Source organism: Galeopterus variegatus, unplaced genomic scaffold (assembly GCF_000696425.1).
Source record: "Galeopterus variegatus unplaced genomic scaffold, G_variegatus-3.0.2 Scaffold343, whole genome shotgun sequence".
NCBI lineage: Eukaryota > Metazoa > Chordata > Mammalia > Dermoptera > Cynocephalidae > Galeopterus > Galeopterus variegatus.
The window spans coordinates 486,059-512,360 of record NW_007726454.1 but is presented as its reverse complement, the minus strand read 5'-3'; the positions used below and the strand labels follow the sequence as shown (position 1 = coordinate 512,360).

The 26,302-nt window shown below is 36.5% G+C and overlaps 3 protein-coding genes across 4 annotated transcripts in view; 1 reads left to right on the top strand and 2 right to left on the bottom strand.

Moving 5' to 3' along the window:
* The window catches only part of TRAPPC13 (trafficking protein particle complex 13), a 43,138-nt gene extending 27,341 nt beyond the window's left edge, over positions 1-15,797 (bottom strand). For both annotated transcript variants that reach the window (XM_008567768.1, XM_008567769.1), the window contains exons 1-4: positions 15,479-15,797; positions 4,017-4,085; positions 3,333-3,432; positions 1,838-1,922 (exon numbers count right to left, since the gene is read on the bottom strand). In XM_008567768.1, coding sequence (XP_008565990.1) covers positions 1,838-1,922; positions 3,333-3,432; positions 4,017-4,085; positions 15,479-15,524 — 300 coding nt within the window. In that variant the 5' untranslated portion in view covers positions 15,525-15,797. The remainder of the gene's footprint in view (positions 1-1,837; positions 1,923-3,332; positions 3,433-4,016; positions 4,086-15,478) is intronic.
* On the bottom strand, positions 11,492-12,402 carry LOC103586477. The gene has a single exon (XM_008567767.1). It carries the CDS (start codon positions 12,242-12,244, stop codon positions 11,492-11,494), a length of 753 nt encoding a protein of 250 aa, XP_008565989.1. The 5' UTR covers positions 12,245-12,402.
* A 406-nt stretch (positions 15,798-16,203) lies between the features above and the next one.
* The window catches only part of TRIM23 (tripartite motif containing 23), a 42,180-nt gene continuing 32,081 nt past the window's right edge, over positions 16,204-26,302 (top strand). Inside the window, exons 1-2 of the mRNA XM_008567766.1 lie at positions 16,204-16,345; positions 22,374-22,536. Of these exons, the coding sequence (XP_008565988.1) occupies positions 16,265-16,345; positions 22,374-22,536 (244 nt within the window). The 5' untranslated portion in view covers positions 16,204-16,264. The remainder of the gene's footprint in view (positions 16,346-22,373; positions 22,537-26,302) is intronic.

Genomic DNA, 26,302 nt, shown 5'->3' with positions numbered 1-26,302 from the left:
AAAAAAAAAAAAAAAAAAAAAAGGTAAGCTTTCAAAAATCTGGAAGTCAGATCTTTTCATAATTGAATGTAGAGATCTGCAAACTTTTTCTTTAAAAGGTCATATAACGGGCCGGCCCGTGGCTCACTTGGGAGAGTGCGGTGCTGATAACACCAAGGCCCTGGGTTCGGATCCCATATAGGGATGACCGGTTAGCTCATTGGGTGAGTGTGGTGCTGACAACACCAGGTCAAGGGTTAAGATCCCCTTACCGGTCATCTTTAAAAAAAAAAAAAAGGTCATATAACAAATATTTCAGGTTTCATAGGGCATACAAGTCTATGTTGCAACTACATAACCCTGCCATTTTAGCTGGAAATCAGCCACACAAAATACATAAGCAAATGAGTGTGGCTGAGTGTCAATAAAACTTTATTTATGGACATTGAAATTTGAATTTCATATAGTTTTCACATGTCACGAAATACTGTTTTGTTTCTTTTCAAATCATTTGAAAATGTAAAAACTATTCTTAGTTTGAAAGCCTTAGAAAAACAGGCAATGGACCAAATTTGGATTGCAGGCTGTGGTTTGCTAACTCCTAATCTAATGAAGGCAGAGACCCTATCTATATATGACAAATGTATGTACATGTATGCACAGGTGTGCATCTGGTTTCTGCAAGTTGAAATTTGGAATCTCTGCTCTCTGAGGTCCTTTTCAATTCTAAAGCTCTATGGTCATCTTCAAATTTATTCTAATTAGCCTCTCCTTTTGGCAATGCTCCAATGACTAAACTCACCACTTGAAGATATCTTTGACAACAACTTCTCCCCCACCTACAGTGAATTCTTTTAAGCCCTTTCCTTTTTCAATAAATTTCATGTTGTTAATTGAGTTAGCATATTCTATCTTGATTTCTAAACTACTTGAAGAGTCTTCTTACTGGTCCATTTTCTACAAATCATCCCCATACAATGTGTTCATTTCAGTCTTCCTAACACAAAGTGTGAATACCAATGCTCAAAAAGTCTCCACTGACTGCCAACTGTTTTAAAAATAATTTTTAAAAAGCTAAAACCTTAGCCTGGCTTTCAAGAGGCCCCACTGTATGGCTGCTACACATCTCTACCATCTTACCTACTCTCATCAAGTGAATTCTGTTCACTGCTATAAGAACACAGTTATGTAAATAAAATGTTGAACTTTCAGAAGGAAAGAACAGACCTATAGTTACTCGAGGTGGGAAAGGAGGAAGGGGAGGGAGATAGATAGTAATTGGGTAAGGCACACAAAAAGTAATTATGATTTGTAATGATGAACATGTTAACAATATTGATTTGATCATCACATAATGTACACAAATACTGATAATCAACTCTGTACCCCATAAATATGTATAACCAAAAAGTTTTAAAGAAAAATCTAAAAAGAAAACCCATTGTGTATCCGTCTCTGCCTCTGATTACTATGTCCCTCTTGCTTTTTTCTCTGTATTGTACCATTCTTTCAAGATCCTCTTGTATTCCTTCTCCTCCAAGTAAACCTTCCTGATTGATAACAATCCCCTGTGATCTTTCCTCTTTCAATGCTTATTATGTTAATCACATACTAACAAAAACTTAAACTGTTATTTACCTTTGACTAGTACATTTTCTAACCCAAGCCATCAAACCTGAGGATAAGGAACAATGTTTCTATGCCTATCATAATATTTTATACCTTTAGGAGCTTATTAATGCTTGTTAATGATAATTAAAAATTCCAGTATCAGACATGCATTTTAATAAAGTTTCAAAAACATAACAGAAATATGATTAAAGAAATAGAATATATCCCAAACAAGAATGTTACTTACTTTAACCAATATATCTTTTACAACTTGATTGCTATCATTATGAACACTGATATAACTGGAAAAGGTCTCTCCCAAAAATATGTTCCTGTGAAATAGAATAAATTTTAGGCAGAAATCCATTCAGGTTTTATAATTAATATTCTGTTTGAATATCACTAAGAACTTCAAATGGAGAAAAATTTACTAAAGGATAGAGATCAGGTGAAATACTACTTCAACATTCCTTTGTTTACACTAGGCTGCTCATTCATTACCTAGTGAAATTCAAATATGGATGTAATCTATAAAACATGATGTATCTTGGTCCTCGACTACTGCACATCTCCCTAGAAACAACAGTCACTGAAATTAGATCTATGCTAAGAGTCTTAAGATTTGTATTTGGATAGGCTAGAAAAAACAAAGTTTCCATTTTTGAAATAACTTATGCCCTGAATTTAAAAGAGATACAAGTTATGGATTTTGGAGTATTTTTACCATATATTTCATTTTTCTAAGTTATTCTAATAAAAATGACCAATGGGTTTACTTTATATAGTTTTATTCTTTTTACATGAATTTATTTCCAAGTTTCAAGAAACTAGTCAATGACTAGTCAATGACTAGTCAATGACTACTGAAAAATTCATTTTTTTCTCAAATTCTCTCAGGTGCAATCAGGGTGGAAGCTGGGCCTTCTAACTCATTAATAATCTAGAATACAAGAATAGCTAAGAACAAGTGAAGAAATAACAAATTTAGAGTTCCTAAGTCTGATAACATGTTGGGAGAGGGCTATCAGCCTGAAAAAGAGACCTGCCTCTGAATAAGACATTTAAATTAGTAAAAATGAAAGGAATACATGACCATTAAAAAATATAATAAGATCTAGGGCCGGCCTGTGGCTCACTAGGGAGAATGCAGTGCTGATAACACCAAGGCCACGGGTTTGGATCCTATATAGGGATGGCCGGTTAGCTCACTGGCTGAGTGTGGCACTGACAACACCAAGCCAAGGGGTAAGATCCCCTTACCAGTCATCTTTAAAAAAAAAAAAAAAAGAAAGAAAAAAATATATATATATAAAATAACATCTAAAGAAGAAAGTTAAAATTATATCATCCTAGGAACCACTGTTAACATTTTATTTTGGTACATATCTTTTCATTTAAATAAAACCAGAATCACACTGACAACACCAAGCCAAGGGGTAAGATCCCCTTACCAGTCATCTTTAAAAAAAAAAAAAAAAGAAAGAAAAAAATATATATATATAAAATAACATCTAAAGAAGAAAGTTAAAATTATATCATCCTAGGAACCACTGTTAACATTTTATTTTGGTACATATCTTTTCATTTAAATAAAACCAGAATCACACAGTATAATTTTAAAAACTTTTTTACTACTTAAATGTATCAAGAAATTTTCCCATTCCATAATTATTTTTTGAAAACACGATTTGTAATGGTTTTCAGGGATTGCTGCATTTCTTATGTGAATATATCATTCTTACCCAAAATTTTGTGGCAAAGTCAACATTTCTCCTAACATTAAAATTTCTGCACCATTTACAGTTGAGGGATCATCTCTCATCAATTGGTTAAAGAGATCTCCTGCAGCAAGAGAAAAACATAAAATTCAAACATCTACCTTTTAAATAAGTTTTACTTACATAAAAAACTGCTGGGAGGGATATTTTAAAAAATAATCTCGACAAAAATTACATTTAAAAAAATCTGATTTCTAATCTTTAATACCAAAAAGGCATGTCAAAAAAATTCTGATCTCACAGAGAATGAACACTTTAGGAAGAAAAAAATGTAGGTCATTAGATATAACATTTATTATAGAAAGCCCTAATATAACTCTAAATAAAAGGAATGGTAATACATACATTGATGGAACATTTAAAGATAAAGATGCTTTTAACAATGTTATGAATATATGCATCATTACTTAAAATAAAAGTCTCTTATTGCCACAGGATATCAACAGTATCTTGACTTGTAGATTATAAGTAAAACCTGTTACTCAGGTGGTCACCATTCACACAGTACAAAAATAAGCAACAAAGAACACATAAAAGAGTTAGTGTAAAATTGGCAAGCTAGGCTTATTCCAAGGTAATGTAATTCCAATTCCTAAGGTTTCAACTTTTCCCTAGGTGTAAATAGAGTCAAGCATGTGCCACACATACCAGGTAAGTCTTTTTCTTCACATGTTACTGGAATATTGGTGAATAAAGTAGGCTTAGTCAACCGCATCACTGTGAATTAAGAAAGTAAGCAAAACAACATTAATATTGCTTTGGGCTAAAATTCTCAAGCCCAGAGTATGGTATTCATCAATTTTATACTAATATAAAATACAACCTAAATATTTCCTAAACTAAAGACAGTATTAAATACTTCCTAATATTATCACACATCAATGATTTACTACAGATGTTAGTATGTAACAAAAAGAATTTCATATATGAGAAAAAAGAACAATTTTGCTTTTATTTAAAAACTATGAGTTATAAAAATTAAATGCAGATATAATACATACTCATTATAGAAAAGCTGGAAAATAGAATAATTTTGAAGTTGAAGATATATTTGGAGCACAGGCTTTAAAAAAAACAATCCTAGGGCCGGCCCATGGCTCACTCGGGAGAGTGCAGTGCTGATAACACCAAGGCCATGGGTTTGGATCCTATATAGGGATGGCCGGTTGTCTCACTGGCTGAGCATGGTGCTGACAACACCAAGCCAAGGGTAGAGATCCCCTTACCATCATCTTCTTTAAAAGAAAAAAAAAAAAAAAAAAAAATTAAAGAAAAAATAAATCGATAAATAAACAATCCTGAGTGACTTCACTATTAACAATATCAACAAAATATTAACCAATATTAGTCTGGCAGGTAAAGAAGTTTAGATGATGCATTATTTTTAATATGAAGCAATAATTTTATGCCGAAAGGATCACTGGAAGCTCAGTAAGTATCCCTTTAAGTAATATTAGTTCTATGCAGAAATTATGAAAATATCAGTTAATGTATAGGTTTATATAATTCCAACCAAAACTAAGATGTGTTTTTGGAACATGACAAAATGTGTCCAAAGTTTATCTAGAATAACAAATACATGATAAATGAAAATAAGCTAAGAAAATTAATAGGAAAAAATGAGAAAGAACTGGATTTACTATATATTAAAACATATTTAAGTCCATAAAATCAACTAACTGGCTTATTATTAACAGAAGCCCATACAAACACATTAGTTATTTAAAAAAAGGATTGGGATGTAGAAAAAAAAAGTCAACAAAAAGGAAACGGATTATTCATTAAAAGGTGTTAAGGGCCGGCCCGGTGGCGCACTGCTACAGTGCGCCGCTTGGGAGCGCGGCGGCGCTCCCGCCGAGGGTTCGGATCCCGCATGCAGACCGGTTCCCGCTCACTGGCTGAGCGAGGTGTGGGAGCAACACCGAGGGTTGCGATCCCGTTGCCGGTCCCGGTCCGGTACGGGCGCGACACTGAGGGTTGCGATCCGTTGCCGGACATGAAAAAAGACAAAAAAAAAGGTGTTAAGACAATTGGTTTGCTATCTGGGAAAGATAAAATTTGATTTACAAATTTATTTCAAATATCAAATAAATTGCATATGGTCAAATGGTTAAGTAGACAAAAAGTAGGCCACAGAAAGCCAGAAAAAGTGAATGTGAATATTTGTTAAATCTAGTCTACTGAGTGTATGGCATTGTAATTTTTTTTCTTTTTCTACCTGCCCCCCCTTACCTACCCCAACCAGGCTTGTTGCACCCCTCAAGGAAAGAAAAGCCACTGTGAGGCCAATCTGAGGTCCCGAGATCTTCTCTCTCTCCCCATTACCACGGGGGGAGCCAAGTGTGACATTCTAATTTTTTAAAAAAAATCTTTTTTTTTTTTAAAGGCTAGTCAAGTGAAGCAGTGGGTGTGAAGGAACAAAGAAATCTGTAACTGGCTGTAATCAATCAGTTGTAAATACCACTGCACTTGGATCCACACTTTTTCAATTATTTCTAAAGATTGTTATTTGACCACATCAAAATAGACAAAAACATAAAATTAAAAATCATACAAACTTGTAAAATTTTTCAGAAAATGAATCACAGAAGACTACTTCTTCATACTCTATTAGAAGTATTCATTCAAATCAAAACAAAAAACTTTAGAGACTATAGTCCTCAATGGTCAAGTCACATTTGTGACTCATATAAGTGGTGTTCAGCAGGAGGTTGTATCGCCTAGCCACTAATTAAACTAGCTATAGCATTCATATCAAATTCAGTGCCTTTCTCATCCTTGTCTCAGCTTAATGTCACCTTTCTCAGAAAAGAAAAGCCACCATGTTTCTCTCACAGTATTTTCTATTTATCATGAACTGTAGTTATTTAGTTGTCTGTTTATAACACTCCTTCCCAAACTCCATGAAGTTTAAGTTCTTATGTACTACATTCAGTTCTGTATCTGTGCTTGACACAGGTTCTGGCATGTAGTATATTCTAAACATATTTGCTGAATAAATGAATTAGCACTTCACCAAAGTCTCCAAGTAACTGGCGTTATTTTAAAGGTCTAAGTTTCATGAATTGAGACCATCTACCTGTTATGTTTAAGTAGATGGCTATTGAAATAGTCAATAATGCTAACCTTAAAATTTCTCAAGTCATTTTCTATAGCTAGCATTTACTGAGTATTGACTAGTGGCAGGCATTATGCTAAACACTTAATAAGTGTTAATTAAAACACTTCAAATGTGTTAATTAAACACATTTAATTCTCATAACTACTACACAGGATTGGTATCATCCCCCTTACACAGATATGGTACTGGCAGTGTCTGAAGAAGGTAATTTGCATACAAAGGATTATATACCAGATAAGTGGCAGAACCTAGATTTTAACCCAGGTGATTTCACCCCATTGAAAAATAATTCTCTATAATAATTATTAATTATAAGCCTAGGGTCATAAACCTGGAATGTCATCTTATCAGAAACATCCCAAGTAGGATTCTATCCCAGAGTATTAACCAGCTACATATCAATTATGTGAGCGTGAAGTGGTTGGGGAGGTATCTCCAACCTTCCTCTTATTTTTAACTAGGAAAACAGATTAAAATTAAGTAGAACCTGAAGGGGATAAAAAGGTACCCTTAAAGCCATATACAGGAGGCAGTTTCTCCCAATTTAAACATCTAAGATTCTAAGCTCACCTTTAACACCAATTGGCGTCCTCTATTTTTTTCCCATTAATACTTTTTTTCATTTTCTTAACAAACCAAATCTTAACATATAATGAGGAAATACACTCTCAAGGGAATTCTGAAACACTTTTAAAAAAAAAGTGCCACTGAGTTCACCCCAAACAGGTAGCTAATTTATTTGCTTCTTACAGGCTCAAATTTCCATTATGTACAAAAGTCCTATAAATCTTAGCTAAAAAAAAAGTGCCACTGAGTTCACCCAAAACAGGTAGCCAATTTATTTGCTTCTTACAGGCTCAAATTTCCATTATGTACAAAAGTCCTATAAATCTTAGCTTTTCCTTATTCCGATGGTGCAGTAGGGGATGAGATGGTGCGAGATGGGTAAGGAACAACCCTCCATTAAAAATAAAACTGAGGGGGCCGGCCCGGTGGCGCACTGGATAGTGCGCTGCTTGGGAAGCGCGGCGGCGCTCCCGCCCGAGGGTTCGGATCCCACATACAGACCGGTTCCCGCTCACTGGCTGAGCGAGGCGTGGGAGCAACACCGAGGGTTGCGATCCCGTTGCCGGTCCCCGGTCCGGTGCGGGGGCAACACTGAGGGTGGCGATCCGTTGCCGGACACGGAAAAAAGACGAAAGACAAAAAAAATAAATAAATAAAAATAAAATAAAATAAAATAAAACTGAGAAAGCCAAGTTAGTGACATAACCTATCTCATTCCTTGAACTTTTAAATCAACTAGGGTTTCACGACAGTTGTCTAGAGGACAATCTGAAATATGCCAATATCAAGTACAGATTTAAAACTGAATATTTCCTGTCTTATAGTGAATTAATGGACCTCAAAAATTAAATGTAGGGCCAGCCCGGTGGCGCACTCGGTAGAGTGTGGCGCTTGGGAGTGTGGCGGCGCTCCCGCCGAGGGTTCGGATCCCATATAGAGACCGGTCAAACTGAATATTTCCTGTCTTATAGTGAATTAATGGACCTCAAAAATTAAATGTAGGGCCAGCCCGGTGGCGCACTCGGTAGAGTGTGGCGCTTGGGAGTGTGGCGGCGCTCCCGCCGAGGGTTCAGATCCCATATAGAGACCGGTCCGCTCACTGGTTGAGCGCGGTGCGGGTGCGACACCGAGGGTTGCGATCCTGTTGCTGGTCGTGGTACGGGCACGACACTGAGGGTTGCGATCCCGTTACCAGTCACGAAAAAAGACAAAAAGGAAAAAAAAAATTAAATGTAATTTTAGCTGGAACAGAGCAAGTACCTATAAAAACAAGGTTTAAATAAAAAACCAACAGAACAATAAGAAAGCACTGGTTATTAAACAGTGACTTCGTATTCAGTCTTAAAAGTTCAACAGGTTCCAGCCGACCCCGTGGCTCACTCGGGAGAGTGCGGCGATGGAAGCGCTGAGGCCCGCGGGTTCGGATCCTATATAGGGATGGCCGGTGCGCTCACTGGCTGAGCGCGGTGCTAGCGACACCAAGCCAAGGGTTGTGATCCCCTTACCGGTCACAAAAAAAAAAAATAAAAGTACAATAAAAAAATAAAAGTTCAACAGGTTCTTGGTCAAAAAAGTTACCCATTTCAGTCTCCTAAATTAAGAGGAAAAAATATGTGATTTTTGAGTGCCAAATATTTGCTACACACATTGCAGTTAGTACTAGAGACACCATGTCTAGGGGCACTATCAGTGGAATCACAGAACACGTTTCATTTATGAATCACAGAACACTGTTTTCATTGAAAATCTTATTAATAAAAATTTACAAATCTTCAGTAAATTAAGACGAAGACTGGCTAGAGGTGACAAAACAGTGACTGGGCCAAGTTCAACTTGCAAAGACATTGTGGTTGGCCAGAATACTAAAATTTAGGTAGAATCTTCTTCAGCTTCAGAAACCTTATGACATTCTATAGCTTTACCTGTCAAGTCCCTGAAGATATTTTAGGTTTATGAACCTTGAATTTTTGGCATGTGGAGCACATTAAGTCAAAGTGAATCACTATGCAGAAACTTACCTTGGAAAATTTTTAAAAAATAGTCTTTAAGTTATTTGATAAGTTGACAAATGAGGTTAGATTCATCTATAATTAGAATAAAAGTAAAAAAACCTCACAATTTGGATGCCCTTCATATCTTATCTTTTTTCCTTTCAATTTGACTTTAACATTTATTTGAAGGTAGACAGCTTGTCATGGAAAAATAAATATGGTCCTGCTGCCACTTTCCTAGAGAGTAAATACTGATGGTATTTTACTAAATGCCTTCACAGATTTACTCTCCTATATACATTTCTTTGTTTCCCCAGTTTACTTCCATGTCTATGACTTAACAGTGGAACACAGAAATATTGCTGGGCCCTACTATTAGCTAGTGCTAGATAGAACCACCAGTCCTAAGGTTCTAAATACTCTAAAAATTTTGGCTTCAAAGAAGTAACAGTGGATTCTATCTAAATTCTTAGGCCTTGATTACTTCTTAGGTATTGTCCACGTAGACAAGAAACAAATCTTTTCTTTTTTTAAGATCATGGCACTATTTGAAATAAAACTCAATCTTCAGTTTCCCAGATTTGAATTTTATTGTTTCTCAGAGGGGTACAAAGCAATATATATAAATTAGAAAAATTTAAATCTGCCACATATGAAGACAAAACTCTTTTTAATTTGTGATTTTTAGACTTAAATACTGCTCATAAGAATCTCAAGACCTGACTGTACCTTTTGAAAATAATAAAATTGTACCTTAAAAAGTTTTGATTACCTAACTTTTAACCCTTGATTAGCAACCTTGTGATAAATAAGATTTGAACCACAAAAGTCAAATGCACCTTTTATGACTGCCTAATAATATCAACCAATTCTTATTTACAAGCTCACTGGTAATACTGAATAACTCCTTGATGTTTCTCCAGCAGTCTTGAAGAGTAAGAAGATTAACCAAAAGGAATTACTACTGAAGTTGCCTTGAAAACTCCCCTAATCCCCAGTGTTTTTTCAGGCAATGAGTTTTGTAAGCATTCATGCACATGATGATTATTTTCTAGACAAGAGTCTCATTTGAGACAGTAAAAAGGTACTAGAAATAATTAAAAACAAAACAAAACAGTGTTTGAATAGAGTGAAACCTATTAGGAAAAGATTATCTATTTAGTTAAAAGTCAGTGGGAGGGCTGGCCAGTTAACTCATTTGGTGTGGTACTGATAACACCAAAGTCAAGGGTTCAGACCCAGCCGCCAAAAAAAAAAAAAAAAAAAAAATAGGGGGCTTATATTTTAAGCAACCTTAGCCAGCCCCGGCTATGAAGAATCCCCCCAAAAGGCTGGCCAGTTAACTCATTTGGTGTGGTACTGATAACACCAAAGTCAAGGGTTCAGACCCAGCCGCCAAAAAAAAAAAAAAAAAAAAAATTAGTGGGCTTATATTTTAAGCAACCTTAGCCAGCTCAGGCTATGAAGAATCCCTCCAAAAGCAAATTTTCTATATTATTGAGCTCCTTCCATGCCAGGCGCTGTGCTACAAGGCAAACATGTCTCTGCCTTCCTAATGAGTACAGTCTTACTGTTTTTCCTCAGGGAGCTGGTTTGACTTAATTGTAACCCCATGTAAGCTCTAAGAGCTGGGTTCGTGTTTGTGTCCTTCCCTACTATATCCTAGCACCCAGAACAAGGAAGGCATTTAAATTTGTTAAATAAGTACATGCTTATAAGGCTATTACAAAACTTGGAATAATGAAGAATAATTTGATATCTTATCCACAGTTGATACTTTCCTTCAAAACAGGTTATAGCTTTAAGGATACAATATGGTCTTTAGCAAATTAAACTTTTTGTACCTTTTTTTCAAAACAACATATCAACTGTTATACATATCTTTGGAAATAACATTAAGAAGCTGGGTTGGTCTCCCACTTTGAACTACATTCATGCCACCTGAATAGCATTCCTGATAGGATAGTTTTTAGTTTTATTTAAAACATTACACTTCAGGTGAGTAAAGAAAAAATACAGTAAAACTAGATTTTAGGGATCCACCAAAATCCAAACTATTCACCTTAATAGGAATATCTAATTCAATCACTAGAAAAGTAACAGAATAAAGGGAACAGAACATTTTACCTTCAAATTCAGTATAAACAATAATTTATCACAATTTATTTTAAATAAGGCTGCTAATAAGTGGAATCCAGAAAGTTCTTGACTTAATTGACCTGCTTAGGAATTCACCTGATACTTACTCATTTTTGGGACACAAACTGTACACATATTATCACACAATTATTTTCCCACAATGTTAAAAATAAATAGGCTATATTAAAAGGTCACATAAAAAAATAAAGTCATTATTAAAAACCAGTAAAAAAATTATTCATCTCAATATTTCAGTCCATACTCAATTCTTTCAGAATATTCTTTTTCACAATCAGTGGAATTCATTACATACTAAAAATAACACCATATTTATGGACAAATAAATTAATTTTTCCAGTAAGAGCCAATCTTCCTTTAAGAAGATTTCCAACATACTCACAGTACATAACATCACAGAACACCCATATTTGGCCTAAATGTCTCTGAATTGTAGCATTACAAGATGGAAGTTCATTGTGCCTGATAATTTGATTGAGTTTTGCCCAAATGTCTTCCAGAGTTTGGTTGTTACAAGTAGTGTGTTCTATTGTCCACCTTCCTCTATAAAATGAGTGCAAATTTAGTGCCTTTAAAATATCTTGCAATTTTTTAGACAAAGGAAAAATCTTTTCAGTACAATTATTGCTGGGAACTGAAACACTCCAAGACCTCCTCTTGTGCCGGTTTTGTTTTTCTGACTGTTTATCCGGATTTCCAGAATTAGTCTGTTCATTCAGTGTGTGTGACTGGATTAAGTGCTGCTTTTTCAAACTAGGTTGAAAATCCAATAGATCTACTGTGCAATCATAATTCTGTGATTTAACATCATGTTCTGAAATGGTTAAGCACTGTTTCATATCTTCAGCTGCTTCTCCAGAAATCACAGGTGGTGATCTTTTAGGTTTGAGTGGAAGTTTGGACCCATCATGTGGAAACCAAGGAATAAATCTTGATAGTGGACGGGTAGGGAAGTCTTGAATTATTTTTTCTGCAATTTCTGGCAGTTGTGTGGGATCGCTCTCATATGCTCGATAATGTAATATTACTTCAGTAGTCATTCTGCAGTGATCCAGTTACTCTTAATGAAGAGAAAATTTCTTAGCTGAACTCTTTAGAGCTAGAATGCAAGTAATTATTACAAGATTGTCTCTCTTGCCAAATCAGAGGGAAACAGGACCTAAAGTGGAAGTATTGCAAAGAATAAGATATGGTAGGGATAGCTTGAGAAAAGGAAAAACAAAAATCAAAAACCAATCCTAGTATGATATTTTACCAATGTGCTATTGGTAAATGTGAATGTAATCTGAAAACTTGAAAATCTTTCTCTAACCGAAATAAGAGATCTGAATTAGATGCCCAATAAGATCACTTGTAGTCTTGAAATGCTAGTAGTCTCCATGTTTAACAGATATAAAGAGCTTGTTAGTATAAACATTAATGTATCAAGCAATAATAGTCCTAACACTATAGCAGAAACAAAGAGTAAAATGGTGATTGAATTTGTACTGGATTTATATGAAGATAACAAAAAATGTAATATTTAAAAATTTGAGACATCTGAACTGAGGACAGTGATATCATTGTAATTTTTGATCTATTTGGAAGAAAATTAATAATTTTATAGTTTAAAATCATATAATTTTCACCAAATATATAAATAGAATACTTAATGATTTTATCTCATTCACAGTATAAATGTTAAAAACATGAATATGGTTTAACTTTGCATTTTAACCAGGCTAGGAACTGGTTTTGTGTCAAAGTCTTCTCTGTATAACCAGGGCACTTAAGCAGTATTGAGACTCTAGTATCATGGCTCCTGAATTCTTTGTTGGTTGGAGAAACAACAAGTCTAAACTTTTTTTCCCTTGGAACACATAAGTTCTCAAGTTGTCTCAAATTAAGTCATTGATAAGTTCCATCATACAACACACAGGCTCAAGAATGGAGCCTTCAAGGATCTGCAAGTTAGACTTCCTAACCAGGCCCAAAGTTGTAAGAGCCATAAGACAGGCTCTTTCATATCCTATGTACTGTAGAAAATAATAATAAATCCCTTCTCTCCAGAAATCATTAGAAAACTACATGATGAGCGTTCTCCCATTGATTGCATGATTGTGGAGACTGTCATGATGTCACAAAAGAACCGCTGCCTGATTCTGAAGAGTCAGAAGAAATAGCTAATCTCATAGTAATTCTTTTTATCTACTGTTAATGGCCACTAACAGATTTGACAACTCTCAAATTCACAAATGACTGTGATCCTTTATATCCCTAACTTTTAACATGGATCTAAATATGTGATAATATATTCTTTCAGGAATTAATAATGCCCTTTTTTTCCCTTCCCACTTCCTTACATTTTCACATTGTAAGATATGGGATTGAGAATTCTTTCACTGTTGTCTGAATTTATTCATTGTTATACACATGGGTCAACTGTTGTGAGAGCTCCTTTTAAATAAAAATTTTGTCTTTTCAAGAGTAACAAGATATTACCTTAACACCTTACATATTAAAATAAGAAAGTAAACTTAAATTACCATTTAAATTGATATATATGGCATTCAACATCAGTAGAATTAAAACTTGTGAAAATTCTTGATTAACTAGGACAACGGGGGAAGAAAGGTACCAAAGAGGTTTAATAAAGCTGAAACTATCAGTGAATTTTAAAGCACTTGTCCCTTCAGGCTGCTTAAATACTCTTTCCTAGGTTATTTTCTGCTTTGGAAAATAAAGAATAACAGAAAACTAAAAATCCCCTGTGGCAGAGTCCATATCAAAGGAATCTAACTTTTTAATAGCTTCTAATTTGTATAAAATCACACCTAGCAGTAATAGAATTTTTCCAAATTCTCAAAGTATTCTGCAAGGGAATGATCTCTGAAAATGCTGTTTCATTCATTAGGAGGCAACATGGCATCTTGGAAAGAGGTAGGCAATCCTCGTGTTGAAATATTGTCTCAATCACTTTAGTAGATATGTGATCTTGGAAAAGTTGCTTAACATCAAGTGAGTGATAAGTAGTATCTTTTCCACTTACTTGATGTGAGATTGAGAGATAGAACATGCCAATTAGTTCCTTTTCTTCTTTTCCATTTTCTCTACGAATAATCACCCCAAATCTAGAGCATTTGATTAGGCTAAACTTACAGGTCCCATCAATATATTACTTCACATTGCAAACTTTCTTAGTTCTATAGACAGAGTTCTATATAGATAACTCGAACTATCAGTGTATGATTCTATGTTACAAATGGGAATGCTGAGCTTCTGGAATGTTTGATGCCTACGTCACAACGGAGGTATAAGGAGGACCTCAAAATGGATGTCATAAGCAAAGTAAGTGCAAAATTCAACTGAATTCAAATGTCTATTGACCATTTCCTCAGCACAGTCCAAGAAGGCATTATTAACCATATATTAGAGCACCCAAGAAATAAGTTCATTTGTACTAGAAAACAGATGAAATAAAGCTGAAAACATTTTTGTTTTCAGAAAACAACAAGAATTACAGAAAAATCTGTCCTGTGTTTTTCCACATAATGATCTAAATAAGTCATCAAACTTACTCAAAATTGCCATATACAGGAAATGAAAGTTGACATGAGATTCTGGACATATTTTCCGCAGACACAATACTTTGCAACAAGAATTACAGAAAAATCTGTCCTGTGTTTTTCCACATAATGATCTAAATAAGTCATCAAACTTACTCAAAATTGCCGTATACAGGAAATGAAAGTTGACATGAGATTCTGGACATATTTTCCGCAGACACAATACTTTGAAGTAAGCTACAGTATATTTTCTAAGATCTAAGTTATATATTGTACTTCTGTGTATTGCTAAATCCTTGGCGCTGTTGTCATGCAATACTTATTTTACAGATGAAGCTGAAGTCTGGTGACCTCGTCAGTGACACACGAAGAGACAAGAGATAGAAGGATAGATGCCCGCTATAATTCGTCCCGGTTCATAGAGATCTCCCTGGTAGGGTCGGGACGTTAGCTTCTACGGCTAAAATCTGGTGAGCGCAGCAGCATAGAGCAGAGAAAGTGATTTACCAGGTACCTATTTCATTCTAGAAAGGGGCTCTTAAACCTAAAAAGCAAAGAGGAGAAATCGCTTCGTCAAGCTGGGCACCAAAAGACAAAGCAGGAGGGCGAGCATTGGGTGTTACGAAGGAGGCCTACATCCCAGAGGCTAGGTCTATGCGGCAGAAGCTTCGAGAAACAGTGAGAAGGGAAGAAAGTAGAATAAGGGGACTCAGGTTCGCAAAAACTTACCTTTCAACGCCAGCAGGTGCTCCTGTTTGGGGACATTCACTTCCATTTTGACGGGCACTTTTCACCCACTGCCTACGGGGCCTGAAGAGGTTCAACCCGGCCCGGAAGAAAATACAAATGCGCGCGTTTGGGAAGATCGGGCGTCAAACGCACTCCCAACAGCTTCACTCTGCTGGTAACACCTTAAATTCTCCTTTTACTACGTCTTTTTAGGACTCTTTTGACCAAAGCCATTCCTGTGTCTGAGAGACTTATGCATAAGATACTGTTTCGTATCTACAATCCCACATCGCGACCTCAAAAAACCACTACTTGGTAACAACACACGGCTTCCCAAATGCCTACATTGCCCGAGTGAAAACGAGAAAGAGGGTGGCATGCTGGGACTTGTAGTTTCTACAAAAATCTCATTGTATGCAGGGAGATGGAGGTTGTTCCGCTCCCCGCCCCCGCCTTCACCATTCCCACCCGCGCTGGTTTACAGTTGCAGTGGAGAAATCACTGTAGGACCGGGAGTTTCACCCCACAACTTTAATTTTGACTTTTTTCTTCCATCAGTTGCAGACTTTTTAACAATAAAAATAACAAAATGCCTCTGCACGAAGCTGTGCAGTCAAACAGCCAAGGCCAGACGGGGGAGGAAGGAAGAGGTCGGCCGAGCACCGCCCCGAGTCGCGCCGCGCGCGTGCGTCATTGTCGTGCGCCGAAGCCTGTGGGTAGGTGGCTCCACCTCGCCTCTCAGCTGAAGGCTTTGACGGCTGCGTTTGCGGCGCTGCTCCTCCCAGGATGGCTTCCCTGGTTGTAAACAAGCCTGGAGCGGGACTAGACAGTGGTCGGCAGGGCACCCGGGGGACGGCTGTGGTGAAGGTGAGGGACCTTGCGTGCTCTGTTCTTCACCATCGGCCTCCCTTCGGTTCATCCTGGAGTCCTGGCGGCATCGCCGCGGCCTAGGCTTGGATGGGCGGGATGCGCGGCCTTTGGGCCCCTCTCGACTTTACCAGTCTCCACCTCGCCTCCGCGACCTTTATCCCCGCTGCCCTGCAGTTGCCTGGTCTTCTGCTCATGCCAAGTGTTAGCGTCGACAACGGGAACGTTTGTGAAAATGAGCTTGTGGGCCTGTGGGAGTGACCTGGACCGATAGGGTCTTTCCCCAGGTCCCCCGATTCAGTTAGTTAGGCTCAACGGGCATTAATTAACTTATTTTAATTAAATCGAACCATTATAATCGGCAGGTACTATGTTAGGTGATTTAGCACGTTAATATTTACTTATGAGGTAGATGTTAATTCCCATTTTTACAGGGGAGGAAACCCAGGTTTAGGTTAACACAGCGTGTGGCAGAGCCCAGGGCTGACTGGTTCTGAAGTCTACTGTTTACTGTTGCACTACTTCTATAATCAGACATTTATTATTGGTTGAGCTGCCCCCTCTCCTCTTAGTACAGCCTACCAGTATTGTTGAGAAGTCTCCAACTGCAGCATAGTTGGGCATTATGAATTGCCCTATGCTTGAAGTTTTAGATTCTATCATGTATAAATGTTCCAAAATGCATTTACTAGGAAAATCAATTGAAATGTATGAAATTCATTTTTTCCTTCCACTGGATATACAGAAAGATCTGGAAGGGAGAACTGATTGCAGTGGTTTCTAGAGTAACTTTCAGGGTCATCTGTAATCTAAGAGATTGGTAATTCTTGTTCCTGGCTACATATTAGGATCACTGAGGACTTTTTAAAAACTACTGATGCACTCCTTTTCCAATTCTGATTAGGTTGACATCAGTATATACTTTTAAATTCTCAGAAATGATTTTAATGTAGATCCATGATTGAGAACCACTGAACCAAGATATGTGAAGTTCTTTTAACATCTTGAATAAGAGGCACCTATGATTTTTCACCTCATACTGGTTTATATGACAGCAGATGAGACATTTCTGCCCACAACTTAGTATCAGTCAATATTGGTGGTGGTTGATTCAGTTGACCTTTATATATTAATGAAGTTATCCTGAAGGTACACAACATATCTGAGATGCAGAGGACCTCTCATTTTTAGGCACAATGTATGGTTACAATTTCATTTGTTAAATTGTGCTTTTGCTAAGTAGAGAATACCTGCAGATTATTTTGTGAATGAACTCAAAGTTTAAGTTTTTTTCCCCACAATTGGAATGGATGTCATTGCTGTTTCTATTTTTGTTACCCTGTTTGCCTTACAATCTCAAAAGTGAACCAAAGCAAATTAGTAGAGACTCATTTCATTCATTTTCATCTTAACAAATAAAATGTTCCTGAGCTGTGCAATAAGATATCCTTTTTGAGAAGATCTTCGTTCCATAATTTGTAATAAGTATAGTGGCATAAATTAGAAAAAAACTTCGTTGTCATTTCATAAATAAAAGCAAGTATTCACTGGATGGCAAAGGTTGGAGTATATAATGGTAATACTGTGTAAACTGGTCTCTTGCTTAATGAAGAAGTTGATATGACAGGGTTTTCATCATTAGGAAAAGCAAAGACAGAAATCTGATAGTGTGAAATTATTTACACTTAAATGAATCACAGCAAATTTCTGTTGCTTTATGAGCTGCCTTAGTCCTTTCAAAATGTGGTCTGGTTTATTAAAATTTGATTGACAAGTAGTAAATTTGAAGCTTTTTTTTTTGGCATATCTGTTAAGTGTAAAATTAAGAGCTTTTTTGCAATCTAGGACTTAATTTCTTATGTTGTTATCCACAATTCCTATTCATAGATAGTGAGGAAAGAATGTTTTGTTCTATTATTTACCAAGTTCATGGAAAATAGTAATTTTATTTTTGGACCCCTGTTTGGTTTACTAATCAGTGGAATTTCACTAGTGCTTTTTGAAAAAAACAATGGTTGCAATATCAGCAAGTTCTCTTGTATAGTGCTGGGGTCAGAGATATAAGATATGAGTGAACTAAATAAATTTTCAGTTTGGTTCTTTGGAGTTCATTGTCATAAATAAAGTTTAATTTTAGTATCACAATAGTGAGCATTTATAAAAATGTTGCATTTATTTTATAATATCTAAATTATTGTGATTTTTTTTTCTGTATTTAATTGAAGGTGATGAAGAAACTTACCTTTCCTTTTTTAAAAGAAATATTTTAGTATCACAATAGTGAGCATTTATAAAAATGTTGCATTTATTTTATAATATCTAAATTATTGTGATTTTTTTTCTGTATTTAATTGAAGGTGATGAAGAAACTTACCTTTCCTTTTTTAAAAGAAATTTTTATTGAATCATAATTGATTATACATATTTTTGGGGTTCAACATTGACATGTTGATCAAACCAATATTACTAGCATATATATTGTTACAAATCGTATTTATTCTTTATGCCCCTTGTCCAATCTCTCCCTATCCCCCTCGCCCTCCCCCCCACCTCTGATAACCCCGATTTCTTATCTCCTGAAAGAGTAATGGTTACTCTGTTGATTTGTTGCCCAGATGATCTGTCCAATGTTGAGAGGTGTGTTCAGGTCCCCCAGTATTATCATGGAGCAGATGCTTCTTCTGTCACTCTGGAATGGGCTTTGTGGAGAGAGACATCCTTTTCTTTTCTTTGGTCTCTGCTGGTGACTCTCCTTGTGTCAGTGTACTCCAGTGGCTGGCAGACCATCTGTGTGGTGGTTGTGGCATCTAGCAGCTTTTGCAGCAGCTGTGGTTATTGTGGTGGCTGTGGTGGGCCACCCACATGGAGGTGATGTTTTTAGCATGCTTCTTGGCACTGGTGGTGTGCCTGGTTGTGGGAGGGGTGTTCGGTCCCTGGCTGCAGGCCTCAGGTCCCGGTTGGGGGGGGAGGCCCTGAAGTGCTGTTGGTGTGCCTGGACCAGAACTAATTTTTTGTCCTTTGCTTACCTCTAAAGTTGGGGATCTTCTTGTGAGGACCAGTACTTGAGATGTGTGGTTTAGCTAAATTGCTGCTTTGCTGCTGATTTCCTAGGGAAGGCTTTCTGTGCAGCTCAGGTTTTAATGGTTGACTTTATAGGTACTTCTGGCTCTCCAGAGACCTGGTGCACCTGGGTTGTGTAAAAACTCTGATCTGGGCCTGAGTCTTTTCATCAAACTGCATCCCATGCAATTCTATATTTCTGACCAGTCTCCTCTGAGTGGTCCTATGCTGATTGGGGTGCTAGTCAGCTATCCTTGCTGTGCCCCAGTGTTCCCCGGGTGGGCCCGTCTCCCCCACTGCCCGTGCTGCAAACACTTCCCATGGGACCCGCTGTGCACCAGTCCCTTGCGATGACTCACCGGCCTCTGAATTGCTCTTTTTTCCAGCTGTTGTGGCTCCTTGCTCCTATGTGGGTCCAGGGGAACCCTGTTAGTGGTCTTGCTGGCCTGGGGGCCACCAAGGCCCTCTTTTCCCCTGCCGCCTCCACGTAACTTCATTCGAAAGGCACAGCAGCTCCAGCCTTAAAGCAGCCACCATACAAAACAGTCAGAGCAGTTTTTTCTATCATCATGGCTTCTCCAGCCTTCATGCATTCTGTAGGTCTCTCCTCCTCTTCTCCTGAGCTCTAGAGGCCCCAGCTTGGCTGAAGTTGCTTTTTTGTAGTAGTAAATTGGTTGATTTCTGGGAGAGAGTGATGCTGGGGACTGTCTATTCCACCATCTTCAGCAGAAAGCCATCTTCCCTTTTTTTAATGTGTAGGATAAGTTGAAATGTGTGTGTATGTGTATAATAGATATAAATTATGAGTAGCTGTTCTTACCTGTTTCCGTTTCTCTTAGGGAATCTTTGTTCCACTGTTATTGTTTCCTATACTGTATCCTTCCAGAAAGATATTACACTTATATAACAATATATGAAAATATTTGCTCTCTTTCTTTCCCCACCTTTATGCAAAAATGAATATATCCTATTTATTATTTTTCACTTTGCTTTATTCATAGGAAATCATTCTGTGTGTGTGTATATAAAAAAACTTCCTAAGTCTTTCTCATTAGCCTACATAGTTTTACAGTATATGAATGTCATAATTTACTTTACAGTCTAATATTAATATATATTTACTTTGTTTTCAATTTTTTGCTAATACAAATTGTGCTGTAAGGAATAACATAGATCTTGTCATACATATCGGATATATTTGTAAGATAAATTCCTGCAACTGGAATTACTGAGTTATTTAAACTTCTGATAAGAATTGCCAAATTGCCTTTCACAGAGGTTGTATAACTCAATAAACATTTTGCAGCAATCAGCAATGTATGAGAGTGTCTGCTTCCGCTCAACAATGTATGGTAGTGAGTTAAGTTGAACATCTTCTCATGTATTTAAACAGTTGTTTTCATTTCCTTTTCTATGAATTATGTTACACTTAAGTTTCTTTTGAACTGTGCTGGGATACGAGACAATTATGGATTAATTATCAGTTTATTTATAGTGAAAGATATTTGCATCTCAAGCACCAAGTACAAGTTAATTGCAGAGTAAATTTTAAAATCATAATGGATTTAGTCTTATTTCTACTCTCAGTTTTCTGTTTTTTACCTTGTGTGTTTGATGGTGGGGCTGAATTGTTTTTAAATTTTTATTTTGTTGGACTTTATATCCTGTGGGCCCTTTGGTCTAACAGGAAAAAACAGGGCTGAAAGCTAATAAAGGTATTGAAGTGTTTGGGGTGTTATGGTAGACACTTATCCAAAGTACGTGGGGACCCAAAGGACAGTGTGGTCATTTCAGTTGGACTGACTTCTGGTTAGACCTGAGAGATAAGGTTATTTAATAATTTGTTGGTTTATTAATGTAAAAAAAGGATCCAGTAGGAAAATGTTTGTTTAGCTGTTTCCTCAGCATTAGCATAAAGAAAGTGGCATGAAGCAGTTTGCCATGTTCTGGGAACTATAAGCTGTTTGATATAGTTGAAGCATGGGGTCTGAAGGGTGTGGCAGTGAAGCAATAGGACAGGAGCCAGATTGCAGTAGATCTTGACTGGCAAACACAGGAGTTTGGGGTACAATTGAGTAGTTTGATGTGAGTATTTTAAAAAATTAATTGAAATTGTGAAACACTACGTAAATACTTAGAAATAAAAGCATTGAAAGTGCTTCATTGCTATAAGTACAGTTTGTTGACTATTTATAAACATAAACTTCTAGACATGAGGTAAACTCATGGACCTGAGAATCAGAATATGTTGATTCTTAAAGCCTTTCTTTTGACTGACTGTGTGGCCTTGGACAATTCATATACCTGTAGTTGGAACTAGATAGACAAAGTATTTTCTAACCCAGGTCGTATTTATTAATTGAGAATGGGAATTGAAATTTAAGTCTAAGGTGATTGCTTTTTTACCTTTATATTGTTTGATGTAAATTTATACTAGAAGATACTTGAAAATTGCATGTAATCTTTCCTTAACAAGTTCTTTATCATTTACAAAAATAATTGTCATTCCAGCACTAACACAATAATATTTTAGATTATTTTTGTTGAAATTAATGATGGTTTGTTTATTGGGGTTGGGTAGTTGCAGAGAAATTGCTTAAGAACCCAGCTTCAGTAGAATCATATATTGTTGTTACAGTTTCAGATGCAGTGAGTCATCATAATTTTCAAAAAATAAGGATGGTGTTAATTTACAATGTTATCTTGGTCCATGACACTTAGTATTTCAAGGAGGTTTCACTATGATATATAATTATCATATATCATATACATATATAATCATGATATAATATCTGTCAGATAGAATGACTAATAAGTGATTTAAGGTTTACAACCTAGACAATTTTTTTTTTCATGGAGAAATAAAATAACATGGTTGAGTCAATATGTTAGGTAAGATTTTTTTAAAACCTGCAATATGTATGCTTTTAAAATCATTTAAAGAGCACGTTTCCTTTTCAAATATTAGGTGTTAGAGTGTGGAGTTTGTGAAGATGTGTTTTCTTTGCAAGGAGACAAAGTTCCTCGCCTTCTGCTTTGTGGCCACACAGTCTGTCATGACTGTCTTACCCGCCTCCCTCTTCATGGAAGAGCAATCCGTTGCCCATTTGATCGACAAGTAACAGACCTGGGTAGGAAAATTATTTGTATGAATTTAAGATAGAAAATTATTCATGTAATACAAATGTCATAGAAAATAATTTATTTCCACTTGATTTTTATAATTAAAATTCCAAGGAGGTTTCAGAAAACCTGAGTTTCTATTAAGGTCAGTAGTCTTCTAACTGTAAAGTAGCTATTTTATTTCATTTTCTGAAATGTTTATATTCAGTACATATATATGTGAATAACTTTAAGACACCTAAGGAAAATGTGCTATCCTTAATCAAAGAAATAAGAATATTTATCACAGAATAAATCATATGTCTGAAGCCATTAATCCAATAAAACAGTGTTTTCTTTACAAATGAATAAGCCAATAATTAAAATAGAGATAAATTATTTGAGTCTCAGCATGTTTTAATTCATTAATGTCAGAGACGGAAGTGTTTATAGCTTATGCTAACAACTCCTTATTTTCTCTTGAAATGAATTAAAGTCTTGTGGATTTTTTTCATTTTCCTGCATACTTTTTTTTTTTTTTTCGTGCCCAGCAACGGATCGCAACCCTCAGTGTCGCGCCCGTACCGGACCGGACTGGCAACGGGATCGCAACCCTCGGTGTTGCGCCTGCACCTCGCTCAGCCAGTGAGCGGGAACCGGTCTTTATGTGGGATCCGAACCCTCGGCGGGAGCGCCGCCGCGCTCCCAAGCGGCGCACTGTAGCAGTGCGCCACCGGGCCGGCCCTTCCTGCATACTTTTAAAGCTTTGCTTTGTATATTTCAAAATAAGTTATTACTTTGGCATACCAGGTTTGGAAATAACATTTATTAATATTTGAACCAATTATTTTATGACATAAGTGCTGTAAGTTTACTCTTTTTGACAAGGGAGTGTTCTCCAAAATAAAGAGTTTAAGGATGCCATTATATTTAGGTTAGTAGCATTGCTTAAGACTGTTTTAGTGCAGGGCCGGCCTGGTGGCGCACTGCTACAGTGCGCCGCTTGGTAGCGCGGCGGCGCTCCCGCCGAGGGTTCGGATCCCACATACAGACCAGTTCCCGTTCACTGGCTGAGCGAGGTACGGGTGCAACACCGAGGGTTGCGATCCCGTTGCTGGTCCCGGTCCGGTATGGGCGCGACACTGAGGGTTGCGATCCATTGCCGGACACGAAAAAAGACAAAAAAGAAAAAAAAAAAAAAAAAGACTGTTTTAGTGTATTCATACTGTATGTCAAGAGGGACACATTAACAATAATTTATCCACCAAAAAAAGGAAGCATGAGTACTCATATTTTTAGGTTGGAAAACTAAATGCTAAGAAACATGGTTTAAAAAAATTTTCTTGTAGAGAAAGAATAGGTTTCTTAAGGTTTTTGGTGGTCTTTTATGAAAATAAGTAGTATGTAAGTATATTTGCAAGATAACTCATATAGGACAGTGATAGCATTATTATAAATACCATCAACTGACTAGTAGCCAAGAAATAACAGGAGTTGGGGAGGTATCTCTGTATTGAGATTCTTGTACGGCCTTTTATTCTGTAAGATATTCATATATCATACCATTTCCTTATATAAAATTAGAAATGGTAACATTTAGCAAATGGAAGATAGAACCTTTCATATTTTTGAATAGTACTGTATCTTATCTACATTAATACCACAGTGTGGGGGTGTTACCATCCTTAATGTTTAACTAAATTAGAAATTTATGACATCTTAGGTTGAAATCAGACATGACTACTATCACAACATTAGAAAAAGCAACTGTGCCTTGGATAAAGATTGTAATTACTATAACTTCTAGGTTAGATTTTTTACTGTGATTCCAACCTGTGGAGTATGTGTTAGCAACCGTGGATATAGCTGGATATCATTCTTTAAAATATATATATGTTTTCAATTGTATTATAGAAATAATGAATGTACACATTGTAGAAAATTTGAAAAAATGTGAAAGTAGAAAGAAGAAAAAAATCATTTGTATTTCCTCCTTCTAGACGAAAACTATTATTTTTTATTTTTGTTTTTTTTTTAAAAGATGACTGGTAAGGGGATCTTAACCCTTGACTTGGTGTTGTTAGCACCACACTCTCGCAAGTGAGCCACGGACTGGCCCTAGATGAAAACTACTATTAACGTTAAAGGTCATAATTAGAATTCTTCTCTAGTCCAAGAAGAATATAAATAGTTATAAGTATTGATCAGCAGTTTTGCTGGTTCTCTTCCTCTGTCCATATGGTAAAATTATACTTCCCTGCCCTCTTATAGTTATTTGTTGCTGTGTGATTTCCATTTAATCAGTGAAATATGAGCAGAAGAAAAGTGTTTACTTCCAGGTAAAAGTTAAGAGCAGGTTTATGATGGCTCAAGATAAATCCTTCTTCCTGCTACAGTGAGGGGTCCAGGGGTTGGAGGCTCAGTGTTCTGTGTCCCTGACTATGGACAATGGAGAACAGAGCCTCTCTTGTCTTTCCAACACCTGAAATGTTGCGTAAGCAAAAAGTAAATCATTATTTTAAGCCATCGAGATTTTATGGCTGTTTTAACAGTTGCAGAATTGTTAAGTGATATACTAGGCAGTTAATAGGTACTGCTAGGAATTTATGTGTATATGTTCATTGTATAATGATTGAATATTTGGAAAATTGTCAAGACCATATTTTTAAATGGTCATTTAGTATGCTGCTTAGCCTTTATATAGACTAGATAGAACTCAGCTTGTTGTAGAATACATGTGAAAAATTGAAGCAATTAAGAAGAAGGTCTCATGGAGGCAGCAAGGCTGAAGGAGGAATACCGGGTGGGCTGCATAGTGATACTTGGGAAAGGAGGTCCCAAAAGTCAGAGAGGAGGATAAATGTATTTAGTCTAGTTTTTTTTTTTTTTTTGAGAACCACAACAAGAAATGCCCTTTTTTTTTTTTTTCAAGTAAAGAGAAGCGAAGAGGAAGGTGAGCCCTTCAGGCAATGACCCCATCATCCTTTCGTATATTTTTTCTTTCAACGAACATGTATTAAGTGGCAGCCATGTCAGATGGTATTTGTTGCACAGAAGTTCACTGTACAGACTGATGATATTCCTTCTAACTGCTGAAGGATGTGGCTTTCATTTAGGCGTAGGAAATGTGTGTGTGTGTGTGTGTGTGTATGCATGTGCGTGTATGCGTATGTGCATGTGCTTATGCACATACACACACATGCATATATGGATGTTCATCTGGTCTATGTGGTCAGTTTTGGAGAAAAGAATGTGCCTAGAGTCTTACCTACCTACAAGAGATTATTGTCTTGCTTTGAGGTAATGCTGTGTATATTGTGTGAGAAGGACTTTATATAATCATTGACTGCTACAGGTTAGAGAAGGGGTGGGGGAAAAATTACCTTTAGCTGTTCTAGTTCCCGTTCACTTAGAAGTGAAAATTTTTTTTTTTAGGTCAAGTGTATCTTTCATACAATGGTTTACAAACATGAATTATAGCTTATTTGTGTTCATGAAATCAATTTAATTGGTTGAGAGCAGCATTTTAAAAAAGGAAATAGAATAAAAAATACCAGAGTATGTTGTGTACTGCTGTAAGGGTAACTATTTATTTGTGGAACTTTTGCTTCAGTTATATATTTATATATACATATTGTCCTGGGTTGCAATGTAAAAGATATTTGTTACTGTAGGTGTTCGTAAAAAATATTTGATAGCACTTGTTTTAAAGTCAGTGACAAAATAGGATTTGTAGGGCCGGCCCGTGGCTCACTCGGGAGAGTGTGGTGCTGATAGCACCAAGGCCACAGGTTC

What these genes read in the sequence shown, in the direction of transcription:
- LOC103586477 (XM_008567767.1), bottom strand. Translation starts at nt 12,244, where the DNA reads ATGACTACTGAAGTAATATTACATTATCGAGCATATGAGAGCGATCCC.